At 36.8% G+C, this 15469-nt stretch overlaps 2 protein-coding genes across 3 annotated transcripts in view; both read right to left on the minus strand.

Moving 5' to 3' along the window:
- The window catches only part of LOC123875699 (G-protein coupled receptor dmsr-1-like), a 71721-nt gene extending 66024 nt beyond the window's left edge, over window positions 1–5697 (minus strand). For both annotated transcript variants that reach the window (XR_006798195.1, XM_045921686.1), the window contains exon 1: window positions 5548–5697. The gene's annotated coding sequence lies outside the window, so the exon portion shown is untranslated. The remainder of the gene's footprint in view (window positions 1–5547) is intronic.
- A 4589-nt stretch (window positions 5698–10286) lies between these two features.
- LOC123875852 lies at window positions 10287–13622 on the minus strand. Its single transcript, XM_045921900.1, has one exon. It carries the CDS (start codon window positions 13620–13622, stop codon window positions 10287–10289), a length of 3336 nt encoding a protein of 1111 aa, XP_045777856.1.
- Window positions 13623–15469: the final 1847 nt, after the last annotated feature.

A 15469-nucleotide genomic window follows, 5' to 3' on the forward strand; every position in this document is an offset into this window, starting at 1 on the left:
GTGCGATGCTGCAACCCGAGACATATTCGATGCGCTGCAACACTTTGGCATTTGCAATAAAATACGGCGTTATTTCTTCACTGAAGAAAATTTTAATAAGATGTACCTATTGGACTAAGAGCCAGCGCGTGCCAGACCTTCGTTATTTTATAAAAGCTGGAAGATTCTCTGCGTATTGTCCCCAACACATGGAGTAACAATAAAATGATTATGACGTTTGGATCATGATAGCTTCGGTAGGTAACAGGTAATAAAGGTGTAAAAAATCTTCCGTCAAATTATGAATCATCTAGGTCATTACAGAACTCAAAATCTATCCACGATGTCGAGACGTAAGTACGAACTCATACTAAGTCTGAGGAATCTCTACTTCACGAGTGTAAATTATTATTATTTTATTAGGACTTCCGAGTTATGTGTTACGCTCGTGAAAATTCGTGTTTTATGAAGTGATGTTGGAGCAAGTTTTACTTACATTTTAATTATTACTTAAATTCCACCTAGCGTAGCGTGTGATTTACCTCATATGAAAATAACTCGTATATTAAAGTTTTAGACAGCAGTATTATCAACGAAATCACACTAATATTATAAAGGCGAAAGTTTGTATGTGTGTGTGTGTGTATGTTTGTTACTCCTTCACGCAAAAACTACTGGACGGATTTGGCTGAAATTTAGAATGGAGATAGATAATATCCTGGATTAGCACATAGGAAAATCAAAGAGTTCCCACGGGATTTCAAAAAACCTAAATCCACGCGGGCGAAGTTGCGGGTATCAGCTAGTTATAAATATCTTTGCTCGAAAATAGTTGCATTTATTTTTAATGCTTTGACATTATACAAACTAAGTATTAGTTTTTGGTAAACACTAATCACTGAGTTTTTAAGCAATTAAATAACAGTAGTAGGTAAATATTTAATGACAGGTCATTAAAAAATAACCATTGAGCTGGAATAACCATTGAAGGTGAGCAGTACTTTAATGCCGGTATGATTTGCACGCCGCTTATTTATCATCGTATATAATAAATGCAAATATGTAACTTTCATTCCAAATAACTTACGCTTATTTTAAAGGTACCTAAATAAAATGAAAATATGATTTTATTGTAGGTACTTTATTATACATATTTATTATACACAGCAATACGAGGGTATCTATTGTAAAGCGAAGATCGTGAAGTTATGTTAAGAGGGCTCTCTCCGTCACTCGTTTCATACAATCGTAGTTCCAATTTCATGTGAATATTAAGCAACCAAAGTCCATGAAATTTTGCAGACATATTCTAGAAACTAATATCTATGTCTGTGGTTTTCCAGATTTCTGTTAAAATATTCGGTTTCAAAGTTACGCGGTCTTAAAAAATTTCATACAAATCTTTGAGCCCCTGTAATTTTAAAACTACATATTTTTAGAAATATCGAAAACACCACAGACACAGATATTAGTTTCTAGAATATGTCTGCAAAGTTTCATGGACTTTGGTTGCTTAATATTCAAATGAAATTGGAACTACGATTGTATGAAACGAGTGACGGAGAGAGCCCTGTTAATAATATTCCGTTAGTATTTATTCAGCGTATTATCATAGAAATCTGGAGATGTTAAGTGCGTGGGACAGCGCAAGGGGCGGCTCATTATTCAGTTTCTTAGAATATCATCCCGGTACTGAAATATCTTACACCCCGTTAGGGAGTTATCTACTATCTAGAGCTACATGCAGATAATTTAATGCCAAAGAGATTAAGTTAATGTTATGCATATGCACAGCGTACTGCTACTGCATTCTTGTGACGCGGTGCTACCACAGATGGATCGCTTAATTTGCATGGCTTAGCTCGCTATCATCACGTCTCTATCACTACATATAAAATAGATGATGCCCGCGACTATGTCCGTGTGGATTAAGGTTTATAAAATCGCGTGGGACCTCTTTGATTTTCCGGGATAAAAGGAGCTTTTGTCCTTCCCCGGGATGCTAGCTATCTCTGTCTGCACCCGTCAAAATTGGTGGAATGGATAGACTGTGAAAAGCTAGCAGACATTCAGAATTCAAATATAAGTTTGTCTTTTCCTTTTATGAAAGAATATTAGCCATGTTAAATGACTAATATTCCCCTTTCCTCTCCAACTAAGCATCAGGCTTGTGCTAGGAGTAGGTACGACAATAGTGCAACGGGCAGGGTTTGAACCGTCGACCTTTCGATTTTCGGTCCACTCCTTTACCGGTTGAGCTATTGAGGCTCTGAAGAATTCAAATATAAGTCAATGATATAAAGTAAAATTATGTTATCTTTCAAGTTTTTGTAATTTATTTGAACTCGCGTGCACCTGAACGTTGATGGTACAATTATAATTCATAGTAAGTACCTAATAATAATCTAAATCTAATACTGTAGTAGATACAAAATCGGGAACCTTCACGCAAGTGCCAACAACAACTGTACAAAGTTCCAACTCAATCGGATAGACTTGGACGATGCAACTGCAAGTTAGATAGGTATAAGGAACGAACAATGAATTAAATAAACACAATTTTTTTATTTCATTTATATTAGACTCTTAAGGACTGCAACAACCACTTTTGATATCAATAAATATAACTAATAAATATAACGTTCTATTTAATCAATAATATAATTATTGTTAAATCAAACTCAATACCGCATGTTTATAAAAAATAATTGATTTGTATTATTGTTTGACTACATTTTTTCAACAAATGAACTTCTAATTTCTTTTCTATGCCGATATAAGAATGTCTTTTTTGTTACATTTGCCTATCCTTACAAATCATGTAGGTAACTATGCTCGATTCTAAGCGAGAAACGGAAGAGTAAAATCCAATGGATCGTATACAATAAATTATTCATTACTCTAGAGCTACCAACTTAGTTACTTTGAATGCTAAAGTGCTTTAATCATAGTCTAACTTTCGGTAAATAGTTACTTAGTAGGTATTCTGTGCTTGCAGTTTCTGAAACACTAGATGTAAAATTTGTTAATTTGCTTATTAAATAATCATTTATAAGGTTTTTTCAATAAATTAACAAACTGACCCACGCCGGCGTCGTTCGGGAGAGTTTATGAAAATCCTTTTTTATTGGATTTCTAGTAATGTCACTAAGAAAACCTATCTGAGATGGGTATGAAAAACCCTCAACTTTCTTTACTTTGCTCTCGATCAAGCCACCTTTCAAAAAAAAAAAAAACTAATTTAAAATCGGTTACACACGTCAAACTTATAACACCCCTCTTTTTGGGTCGGGGGTTAAAAATAGATAGACTTTCTAATATCCTTAGACGCCTTCTGTCTGCCCCGTAACGAATTACGAAAGGCTGTAAAAATTCTACTCCTTGTTGGCCATAATGCATTTAATCCTAGGTCGGGTCGCGCTTGTTTTTGTTACATCATCGTCGGTCGCGTGGGGTCTTTTTCGGGTTCCGTAACCGAAATGTGGCAACGGGACTTTATTACTATGCCTCCGTTGTCCATCTGTTCGTCCGTCTGTCTGTCGGTCAGCGGGTTGCATTCCTGAACCGTAGTAGAGAGTTGCACATTTGTATTTCTATTGCCTATCACATCAAATAAAAAGGCTGCCATAAAAATTAAAGAAAATTACAAAGTGTTATTTCTTGTTCGATGGTACGGATCCCTTCGCGTGAGAGTCTGACTCACACTTGTTTTTTTCTAAATATCTTTCTATATATTTTATAAACCTGCTATAATAAATAGTATTTTCATTTATTAATTAAAGAATAGTCAAGGTTTGTTAAAGAATAAACATTATACCTATAATTAATCTTGAAATCATTTTATGTGGCATCAGTTTTAATCCGAAAAAATATAATGTTGTTCAGTAATTTGGCTCATTCATGGAAATTTTTAATTAAAACTATAAAGTTAAAAAATACTCAATTTACTATGAAACATTATAAAAGTAAGAACTGGTTTTCCTTTTTTTTTTGCTATTTAATTAATAAATCAAGTTGTACAAAAATTTTCATTTAATCGCATCTTTTACTGCACACGAATTGAAATAGGCGTTCATTATTTAGTACCTGAGTAGAAGTATGTTTAGAAAGGCACTTTGATCAGAAAATATTTTTTTAGTAAAAGAATATTAGGCACGTTAATAATGACCAATATTGGCCTTTTCTCTCCAACGAAGCGTACGACAATAGTTCAACGGGTGAGCTTTGAACCGGCGACCTTTCAGAATTCAGTCCGCTCTTGTAAGTTTTGATCTATTCTTTTGATCTATTGAGATTTGTAAGTCAACTGTCAAAAGAAATAGGTATAGCACTGGGTTAACTAAGAGAAAACGGCAGCGACGCTTGGGAATGTTTCCTCATTCTCAAGAGAAATTCTCTGCAGTTCATCCTAAATTCCTCAACGATTTGATTTTGCATCGTAGGAATGCCTCATTTTATTCTACCTCTGGTTCATCTAAACTCGTACAGCGGTTTTGAGAAATGTTAGTAATTTTATTAGTACGTTGGTAAGGGACAGAAATTCACAGGAATTTTTTAACAGGAGTTTATTCGTGATTCGCTCCAAACAAACGTAGCTTTGGTTCTTGTTTGAATATCAACCAATTGAACTCTGAAATTTTGTTTATAACTTTCACGGTCTCAAAGACCTATAAATCTTTGAGCCCGTATAATGTTAAAACCACGCATTTTTACGGAAATCTGACAAATGACAGACACAGATATTTGTTCCTAGAAAGTATCTACGTATTGAGTTTGATTGGTTAGTATTCAAATGAAAACCAAACTACGTTTGTGTGTAAAGCAATGGGGTGTTTGCTGTGGACGGTGCGCGCTAGAGAAACTTCTCTTAAGCTTTATTTTTGTACCTACTTCTTTGTTCCAAGCAGTTGACGCTTAGACTTTAGGGAAAGCTATAAAATAGAGAAATTTGTGCATAGGAACACAGTACATAGGTAGCTAGCAACAAAAAAAATTGACAAAGCCGATTGTAGTATTTGTATTGCTTTGCTTTAATGCCTCCGTAAATGTTTAATTTTCGTTATCAATGTAAGGTTAGTGATAAAAACATAGGTAAATACTTATAAATTATTTTAGGATTTAGATTTTAGCTCATCAGAAGCTAGTAGCTTTTAAGTAGATACATTAAGGACCGAATTTCCAGTCACCAACTGTTACTTAAACATTATTTGGAAAATCGGCCTTATGCGACATAGGTAGGTACCTAATAAATTTTAGGTTTTAGTAACATTCACCTCTTTTAATTAATATTTGTCCTACTGGCCTTAGTTCTTAACCTAATTGAATCTAATATTGTTAAATAAACTTTTCTATTTGAGAACATCAACGATTATTTTTTGTAATGTAAACAATGCAATTTTCGTGAGCACTCTCATATTTCCACGGATACTAAGTATACAATTACATTTTATCACTTAATACAGCAAACGTATGTTTAACGTATTTTATCATAACCAACAAACATATAAACCGCCAAAAATTCAAATGTTTACATAACAAACAAGCGGGTGATAAAAAGGTTTTACTCACAGATTGTTTCCCTCGAACAAAAGTACACTATTTAATAACAGCTTATATGCTCAAATGTTTATATTTTCATGCGATTATAATTCGGAAAATTCGAATGTCTAGTATATTCTTATTACGTTTTATCGAAGAGCGGGGCGTCCGAACCGAACGACGTCTCTACAGTCTACTAGTTACTAGTGTTACTTTATACTACATGAGTTGTCTGCGGCCTGTTGCTTCATTCATTATGAGTGGAAACACAAAATTTTCTTTTTTAGGGTTCCGTAGTAAAATATACAAGCCTTTATACTTTATAGTTTCGTCCAGGCCGTCTGTTGTGTCACAGCTATTTTAAAAATCAATTATATAAGTATTTGAGCTGTAAAGTTGAAAAGCAGTTTCAGTTTGCTACACAGATGCGTATTAAAATTTTGAAAACAAGAGTTTTCATCTTTTGAACTATAGTAAAAATCGGAAAAAATTGCTTTACGCTCTCGAGTGATACCTCGTTAAATAGGTATTTTGAAATCATCAATAGGTAAGTTTCTTCAAGTTTATTACAATATAAAACTTAAAGCTAGCCTTACTTATCTAATGAATCTATGTATTTTTTTATTATTTGTAGCGGCAAAAGAAATACATAATCTGTGAAAATTTCTTTTACGGTACATGAGATACAGCCCACTGACAGACAGACAGACGAACCGACGGACAGCGGAGGCTGTCCCGTTGGCACCCTTGGAGTGTGGAACAAACATGTACAGAATTTCCTTTTTTTAAAGCCTCAAGTAGGTTAAAAATAAATGGAAGTTCCATACCAATTAGGTTACTCCCCACCGAGTATTCACTAACTCGACATTTTTGTTATAAATCATGATTTTCACCGACTGAATCGACCATAAAACTGCTGCGATAGCCAGAAGTAGCGAGTTTGATATTCGCCATGTTAGACATTTTCATTTTCGGAAACTGCTTCACAAAAATATTCATTTTTCGAACTAAAAATCTTTGACCATAAAACATTGTTTTGTTCGAAGCTTAGATTCTTTGAACTAAAATTAATAGAGCAGATATTTCATTCATTGTGTGAAGGAAAACACCATGGGAAATCTGCATGGTTGACAGCCTTCATAATGTTCCCCAAGGTCTGCTAATCCGCACTGGGCCAGCGTGGTAGATTGTGGTCTAAACCCTTTCCATTCTGCGAGGAAACCACTGCTCAGAAGCGGGCTGGTAATGGGTTGATCACAATGTTATCGTCGTCAACCGATAGAACTCCACTGCTGGGCATAGGTCTCTTCTAGAGACTTCGAACTTAGGCCGCCTATACCCAGCGCGGCGACTCCCTGCAACTCGCTTGATGTCCGTTGTCCATCTAGTATTTTATTTCCTATTATTACTTAAATACTAAACTTCATTTACAAAGAAATACGAGAACCTAAAACAGAAAAAATTTAAAAATACTCCATGGACTAAGTACCTACTAAATAAATACTTATATACCTATCAACATGTAGAGCATATCAAAAGTACAAATTCAGAAAGAAGAAGAATAAAGTTAATTCACATTATTACACTATTTTTAACTGTAACTGTACCTTATTACAGTTCCAAGTGATATCAAAAACCTTCGAAGGAAAACTAAACACACCATATCGAATACCACTCGAAATTTTTCTTCGCAGATCCTTTCCGAGGGTGTTGAATTACAATACATTTTTCAAATTGTATTGGCGCACATTCATCTTATGTTTTGCAGAGTTATCTTTTCAAAAAAGGTCTTTGTACAGCTTTTCTTCGGACCTATCATTTTCTCAGTATCTGTATGTTATTCTAAAATCATGTATGATAGGTTGGTCGGTTTTATTTCATTGCCCTTTCATTGTATGAGTAGTTTATCTTTTCTTGTTTTGAATTGCCAAGATTTCATCCAAGTGGGCTTAGGTTTTTATAAAATCCCATGAGGTTTTCATTTTCCGGAATAGAGATCGTCCCTGGGATGTAAGCTATATTGGTAGCAAACGTCAAAATCGGTTAAACAGATGGACCGTGAAAAGCCAAAGCATAGACAGACAGACACACTTTCGCATTTATAATAATTGTTATGGAATACCTATTTTTGTTGGCGGGGAGCGGGTGGATGAGGAAGGCGGAGGACCGTGTTTGGTGGCGCGCTCTTGGAAAGGCCTATGTCCAGCAGTGGACGCTTACAGGCTGATGGATGGATGGATGGATGGATGACCTATTTTTGGATCATCAAGGTCATTTGATTCCATACCTTTTCGGAAAAAAACAAGAGTAGGTTGTGTATCTACCCCTAATCTGTTTTTACACGACATTGGTGATTGTACTACCACAGTTCACGACAATTAGGGAACTTTTAAGAGGGGTCTCTCCGTCACTCGCTCCATACAAACGTAGTTCGTCTCTCATTTGAATACTAACCAATCATACTCAATGGAATTTTGTAGAACCGTTCCGGGAACTAAAATCTATGCGTGTGGTTTTCCAGATTTACGTTAAAATATTCGGTTTAAAAGTTACGCAGTCTTAAAAATTTACATACAAATCTTTAATCCCCTGTAATTTTAAAACTACATATTTTTAGAAAAATCTAAAACACCACAGGCACAGATATTAGTTTCTAGAATATATGTGTGCAAAATTTCATGAACTTTGGTTGCTTAGTATTCAAATGAAATAATTGGGACTACGATTGTATAGAGTAAGTGACGGAGAGAGCCCTGTTAACAAAACCTCGAGGCCTCGACGTCAGTGGCAGGCATCAAATGTTAGTAGGTACTTACATTTGAAGAAGGTAATGTAGCCCTATTTTTGTTTGATTTCACGTCACCATAGCCTAATATTTGACATATCGTCGATGCAGGATCAAACCGAGAATTCCTTCACTCTACTTCACTCTGGTACTACGCAGTTTTCATTTGAATGAAACTGCTTGGTCCCTTGTCTCTGTCAATTTCATTTTCTTCGAATGAATAAACAAAATTGACACAATATCGTACCTACCTACTCTCTATTATTTCATTTTACTTTCCTTCCTTGATGTCTTTATAAGAAGTTCATTAGAAATTCTGAGAATAACATTTTTTTATTAACTTAACGTGACTTTAACTTGACTGATGATAAGTAATCCTGGGGCACGTCATTTATTTAATTTAATTTTTTTAAGTCTAGTCATCTGGTGAACTAAAAAAAACATTCCTTAATCATTAAACCGCTATGCTTGGTGCACCTCCGCTGTCCATGTTTCCTGCCACGTATAATCTAAATACCTTTTAGGCAAGAGTGAATAGGCATCTTGGCGGCAAGCGCGCTCCAACTTAGACCTCATCACTGCTTTTTATTCAGCACTAGAGGATGCCCGCGACTTCGTGTTGCCCGTTGGGAACTGTTTGATTTTCCGGGATAAAAGTTACCTATGTCAATTACAGGGACGTAAGTTACCTAGGTACCAAATTTCATACAAATCGGTTAAGCGGATGGGACTTTAGGAATCCCGTGGGAACTCTTTGATTTTCCGGGATAAAAAGTAGCCTATGTCCGTCCCCGGGATATAAGCTGACCCTGTACCAAATTTTGTCAGAATCGGTTAAACTGTTGGGCCTTGAAAAGGTACCTAGCAGACAGACAGACAAACAGACAGACAGACGGACAAACAGACAGACACACTTTCGCATTTATAATATTAGTATGGATAGTATGGATGATCGTCTTCAAGTGCAAGCCTATCTCAAAATAAATAGAGACGGCAACGCGTCATTGGTCCTAGACATTGAAATAGTCGGCAGCAGCGACGCTTGAAGTCTGTCCCCAGGTCATTAGTGCTGCCAATCCAACTTAGATAAAGTTGAATACCTAAGCTGACCCTTTTCTTCTAAGTATAAAAGGAAAAAGTGATTGACTGACTGACTAACTGATCTATCAAAGTAATTAACTCAAACTATTGGAGGAATCCGGATGGGCATGCAGATAGCTATTATGACGTACACATCCGCTAAGAAAGGATTTTTGAAAATTCAAACCCTAAGAGGGTAAGATAGGAGTTCGTAGTTCGAAATTTTGTTGTCCATGCGGAGACGCGGGTATAAGCTAGTAATTAATATAAATATTCACAGTGCGTCGTGTGACAACTACAGCCGGCGCCACAGGTTAATCACGTTTTTATTAACATAGAATGTGGTTGCGTTTGCAGTATTTGAGGCAGGGAAAAATTCGAGTGGCGGAGTTTAGAATAATGGCGGCGGGTGGCTTGTTGCTGGACAAAAGAAACAAGGGAGCACTTACAGGATGGTCTTTCGCTCGCTTCTTATCTTCAGTCTTCCCTTCTTACGGCTCACAGCACAGCACTCCACTTTATTTTGGCTCGATTTTTGCGTGAAAAACGTGGGTTTATTTATTTGCGCGCAGCGCGTTGCGGTTTACACACGATCGATCGGTGACATGCGGTTTTAGCGACTGGCGTTGAATCTTGCGTGTGAGTTCTTCTAATATGCGCGAGGGGAGCGGAGTGAGATGGGTAGTTTAGGTTTATAGGAGTGCGAAAGAGAGGGAATGGCGCGAACATAGCTCCCGCCCCTTGAAACGTTGTTTCAAGAAAACACTATTAAATAAAGAGTATATAAAATTAAAATATCCATGACTAGGACAGCGATTAACCTTACTAAGCATTAATTATCTAAGAGAGACTAAATAGTAATAACTAGAAACTAAAAATATAAATTGCGTAACTTTAGAAAAGATTAATTATTAAGTTCAACAGGAAGTGGGCATAAGCGCACTACAGGTCGTTCGAGTGTACCATTCTTTGTTTTAACTAAAGCGACTCTAATATGGCCATCTGGGCCTGGAAAGACTTTCTCGACTTTGCCTAACGGCCAGTGCAGTGGTGCGCAATTCTGATTGATTAAAACTATTGTACCGACTTTTACTGGTCGAGATTCCGTATTCCATTTTGCTCGAACCTGTAGCGTTTGTAAATATTCTTCTCGCCAGCGTTTCCAATATGATTGGACTAATTTATCTAAAAGCGAGAAGCGTGAGAGTAAGCGAGAATTTTCGTTGGTGACGTCTGCAGCTGGCAGAAATTTGAGAAATGTTGTATTCAGTATGCGAGCGCGGACGATTCTCCGTGTGGAAAGGATCCAATATTTTTTGCGTAATAAACATAATGTGAGTTGCGGTCCCGCGTGACAACTAATGCGATGAACGTATTCGATAATTAAATTAACAATATGATCCTTGCTAGGAAGCAAAATGGGATGTTTATGATCAAACGAAATATCCTTGCAGGCAGATAAACGTCCACCAACGCGTATAATTCCGTCTACTAATATGGGGCGTAATTTTCTTATAGCGCGCGGTAAAGCCGTACCTTTGTTTAAGGCTTCTATATATTCAGCGAAATAAACTTCTTGAAGCGAGCGAATGATAAACAATTCAGCGGCAATTAAGTCCTCTGCGGTTATTAATCCGCGAGTAATTATGCGTTTAGAAAAACGTAAAATGTACACAAAGATGCGTAGCAATTTCGACCAATTGGACGAGCGTTCCGCGATAGCCAATATAAGAGGCTTTTCTGGCAAGACATTATTTAATACGACTGTTTTAGTCTCAGGTAAATCGTTTAAATCTGGAGCGAATTGCTTAACGGGCCAATCTTTACAGCTTTCGCGCATCCAAGTTGGGCCGTTAAACCATAAAGGATGAGAAGCAAGTTGAGCGGGAATTAAACCACGAGACAAACAGTCACTTGGGTTTTCTTTACCAGAAACGTGAAAGAAGTTTTCCGTGGCTAAATTATTTTGAATTTTCGATACCCGATTAGCGACGAATGTTTTTAGTTTATGCGGACTGGAATTTATCCAATTGAGAGCGACTGTCGAGTCCGAGAATGCGTATGTGCGAGCAATAGTAACGCGAGAACAATAATTTGTCAACACAGCGCGTACCAACTTAGAAAGCAAATAAGCTGCACATAGTTCCAAGCGAGCAAGCGATACTGTTTTAATTGGTGCAACCTTGGACTTGGCACAGAGTAGACTAACAACGATTCCGTCTGGTGTGCTTGCGTGAATATATAAGACTGCACCATAAGCCTTTTCACTTGCATCCGAGAAAGCAATTAAATTTATTTCACAGTTTTGCGTTATACCGATATGTCTAGGTATCGATATTTGAGATAAAATGTGTAACTCGCTTTGGAATTTTAGCCAAGTTTGTGCAATATGTGCGGGAGGCTCCTCGTCCCAGTCAATTTTCAAAAGCCAAAGCTCTTTAATTAGTAATTTTGCGAATAATATTACAGGTGCTACAAATCCGAGAACGTCAAATAACTGAGCAATGACCGACAACATGTTGCGTTTAGTGCATTTCATTTCTTTAGGTGCAAAGTCAAAAGTAAACAAATCTTTATGAGGTTTCCACTTAACCCCTAAAACCTTCTGACTAGATTCGGGTTCAAAGCTAATAGCAAGCGAAGGATGCAAAAGTTCTTTAGGATAATGTTCAAGAAATTGCGATGAATTGCTCGACCATTTTAATAAATCGAAGCAACCCGCTGCGAACATTTCCGATAATTGGTCGGCCAACTCAATTGCGTCTTCTACGGTGTGCGTTGTACATATGACGTCATCCATGTAAAATTGACCTGCATTTATTACGGCAGCAGCTAAAGGGTATTTTTTGCCTTCGTCTTCAGCTAACTGCTTTAATGTGCGAAGCGCAAGAAAGGGACTTGAAGCGAGGCCAAAGCATACGCGTTTAAATTCAAATAATTGCAAAGGATCATCTTTGCAAAAGCGATAAAAAATTCTTTGAAATTTATAAAATTCTGGATGAACTTTTAATTGTAAATACATCTGTTTGATGTCTGCACAAATAGCAATTTTAAATAAGCGAAAATTTAGTAATAGCATAAATAAATCCGATTGTAAATTAGGACCTTTATGTAATAGCGAGTTTAAGCTTGTGTCATTTTCAACAGCAGAAGCATCCAGAACGATTCTGACTTTAGTAGAAACTTTATCGTCGCGTTGAACGCCGTGGTGCGGAATAACGTATTGTACGTCAGAGCGAGTTTGCGTTACTGGACTCAAGTAGTCTTTCTCCAGATATTCATCAATAATGTTATTATAAGCGTCGCGTAAAGAAGGTGATTTTTCTAATTTGCGTTCTAAATAATTAAAGCGTTTTTCTGCGTTTAGCGAAGCGTTACCCAACACACTAGGGTCGGACTTAAACGGCAAAGCTACGATATATCGACCGTGAGAATCGCGTTCTGTCGTATTTTTATAAATATCTTCGCATTCTTGTTCTTCCATGCTAAGAAAATTGCTCTTAGGGGAAGGTACATCCTCCAATTCAAAAAAATTGCGTAAAGAATTATCTAAGCGTTCATTAGTAATAGCACATAGCGTTTGCGTTTGCGAAGGTGAAACTGATTGCGTTAGCGGGGCTGTGCCCATTAAAATATATCCAAGCGTGGTTTGTAAAGCGTGAGGCATACCAGGCGGAGCCGCAACGCGGCCTGATAGCAGAATTTGCGTAAACATTTGCGCGCCTAAAATCATATCAACCTTACTTGGAAGGTGATAGGTATTGTCTGCGAGTGGTACGCTCTCTAAATAATTGAGCAGCGACCTTTCTACTGGCGATGTAGGTAAGTGATCTGTGATTTTGTCAACAATCAACGGCGTGAGCGAATATGATTTATTATTAAAGCGTGAAAATATTGTTATGCGACTTATACCCTTAATTTTGCTAGAGGTACCTCCAAACCCGTTCACAGACGCGGGATGTGTCAGGTTCTCTATATGTAAATTTAAGCGTTTGACACAATCATTTGTTATATAGTTGTGTTGCGATGCATTGTCAATAAGACATTTGAGAGTGTTTTCTGTCCCACGTGAGTCTAAAACGCGGACGCACGCAGTTGCCAGCAAAACGGTTGTGCGCATTGGTATACTAGTATTAAGCGAGCAAAGCGAGACTGCAGTTTGACTTTGTGATTTTGTATCCGAAGGGTCCGCAGGTGTGCGATCACCCTTAGGTCCAGAAGTTTCGTTTGGACTAGACATATGGAGCAGAGTGTGGTGGTATGGGTTCATACAGGAAAAACAGGATTTATCCGAACGGCATACCCGGTTTTTATGCAGGAATGACAAACAAACTGTGCAGGATTGGTTAGCCTTCACTACCTTATATCGTTCTTGCGGCGTCAATTTTAAAAATTTAGGACAGCGGTAAAAATGTTTGTGCGTATCAGTTTTACAAAGCGGGCAACACTGATTCTTATTATCAGCTGAAATAACAAATGATTTAGATGTACTTGAAGAGGGTATATTTCGTGGCGAAGGGATTGTGCGTTGGCGCCAATTTTTATTTTCACTTGGCGTGCGGTGAGAGTTCTCAGGAATTCTATCATTAATTTTAGCTTGTTCCTTTATAAATTTAATAAAATTATCAAAAGTAGGTATTTTTTCAGAGCGTATATAATTTTCATACAAGCGGGCAGTCTCCTTATCTACCTTTTTTAAAGCTAAATATAAATAAATAAAGTCAGCCTTATTCTTTATATCCAACTTTTCAAACGCTGCGATTGATGTCCCACAAACATCTAAAAACGAGTTTAAAGTATGCGATGATTGTAACTGTTTAAAGTTAAGCACTTGATCTAGATAGCTATAACCTAAAGCGCGGATATCCTGATATTTATCCACCAATGTTGAGTAAATAAGCTCATAGTTTTCTCCAGCGGGTTCGATTCCAGCTATGGACGTCAAGGCGGTATCCGAGAGTTGGCCTAATAAATAATGTAATTTTTCCGAATTACTGAGTTCTTTATTTTTGTGTATTGTGGTATTAAAACATTCATAAAAGATAGTCCATTGTTTTACATCTCCATTAAACTTAGGTAAAGTTATGGGTGGCAATTTTACTTTAGGCTTCCATGACGTCACATCTGGGTAATTATTCGGCGTTGATGTGGAAGGCGCACATTCATTCAACTTATATTGAACGGACGAAAACAGATCTTCGAATGCAATTAAAGATTGGAAATTCGCGACATATTCTGGATTATTGTGGATACGAGCCATATTTAAATCCTTAACAAGGTTTATGTATTCTGTGCGTAAATTATTTATATTAGCGGCTTTCGACAAAAAGTATTTAATTTCATCTTCACTTTCCGTATGTTGCGATGCGTTATAAATAGACTGCATATTTGCAAAATAAGCCCCAACCTGAGCTTCCAAAATTAACACCTCTGCACTCACCTTCGGGGTTGAACATTCTCCTTTCGACATGTTTTTAACTCGAGATTAACCGCGGCACAAAGTAGGTATTCAATTCATATACAATACGTAAAGTGAATAATAAAATGAAACCAAGTAGGTAGATAGGAATAAAATATCCAGCTTACGAGAACAAAGTACGTACTTACTTACCGATTCAATTAATACGACACGTACTCGTAGGTAAAAATTAAATTTTATACTTAAGTGGGTAAGCGAGTATAATATCACGCCTTAGAACAAGTAGGTATAAACTTATTGAAGTCGCTCGTTAGCGTAAACAACATTGTACCTATTCCATTCTGAATAGAATACGGCGGTACCTACAGTCGGAAATAAATTATGATGTGTAGGTAAAAGCAACTTGGCGTACGGAATTTACCTATTCGATTTATAACTTATGTGATTCACTTAACTTTTTTGCGAACTAATTTAGGTTTTCTGATTCGATTTAAATGCACTGCGCTGTATATAGGTACCTACTGCACTGTAAATATTGCACTGTAAGAAAGTCTTTTCTGCGTTTTAAATAATACGATATATTAATATCGTTCTATATAGCGTTGCGTAGTAATTAATACTATAATAAATAGGTACACTCGATTTTCCCTGTAATTTGCGTATGCGAA

Source organism: Maniola jurtina, chromosome 20 (genome assembly GCF_905333055.1).
Source record: "Maniola jurtina chromosome 20, ilManJurt1.1, whole genome shotgun sequence".
In the NCBI taxonomy this organism is placed as follows: Eukaryota; Metazoa; Arthropoda; class Insecta; order Lepidoptera; family Nymphalidae; genus Maniola; species Maniola jurtina.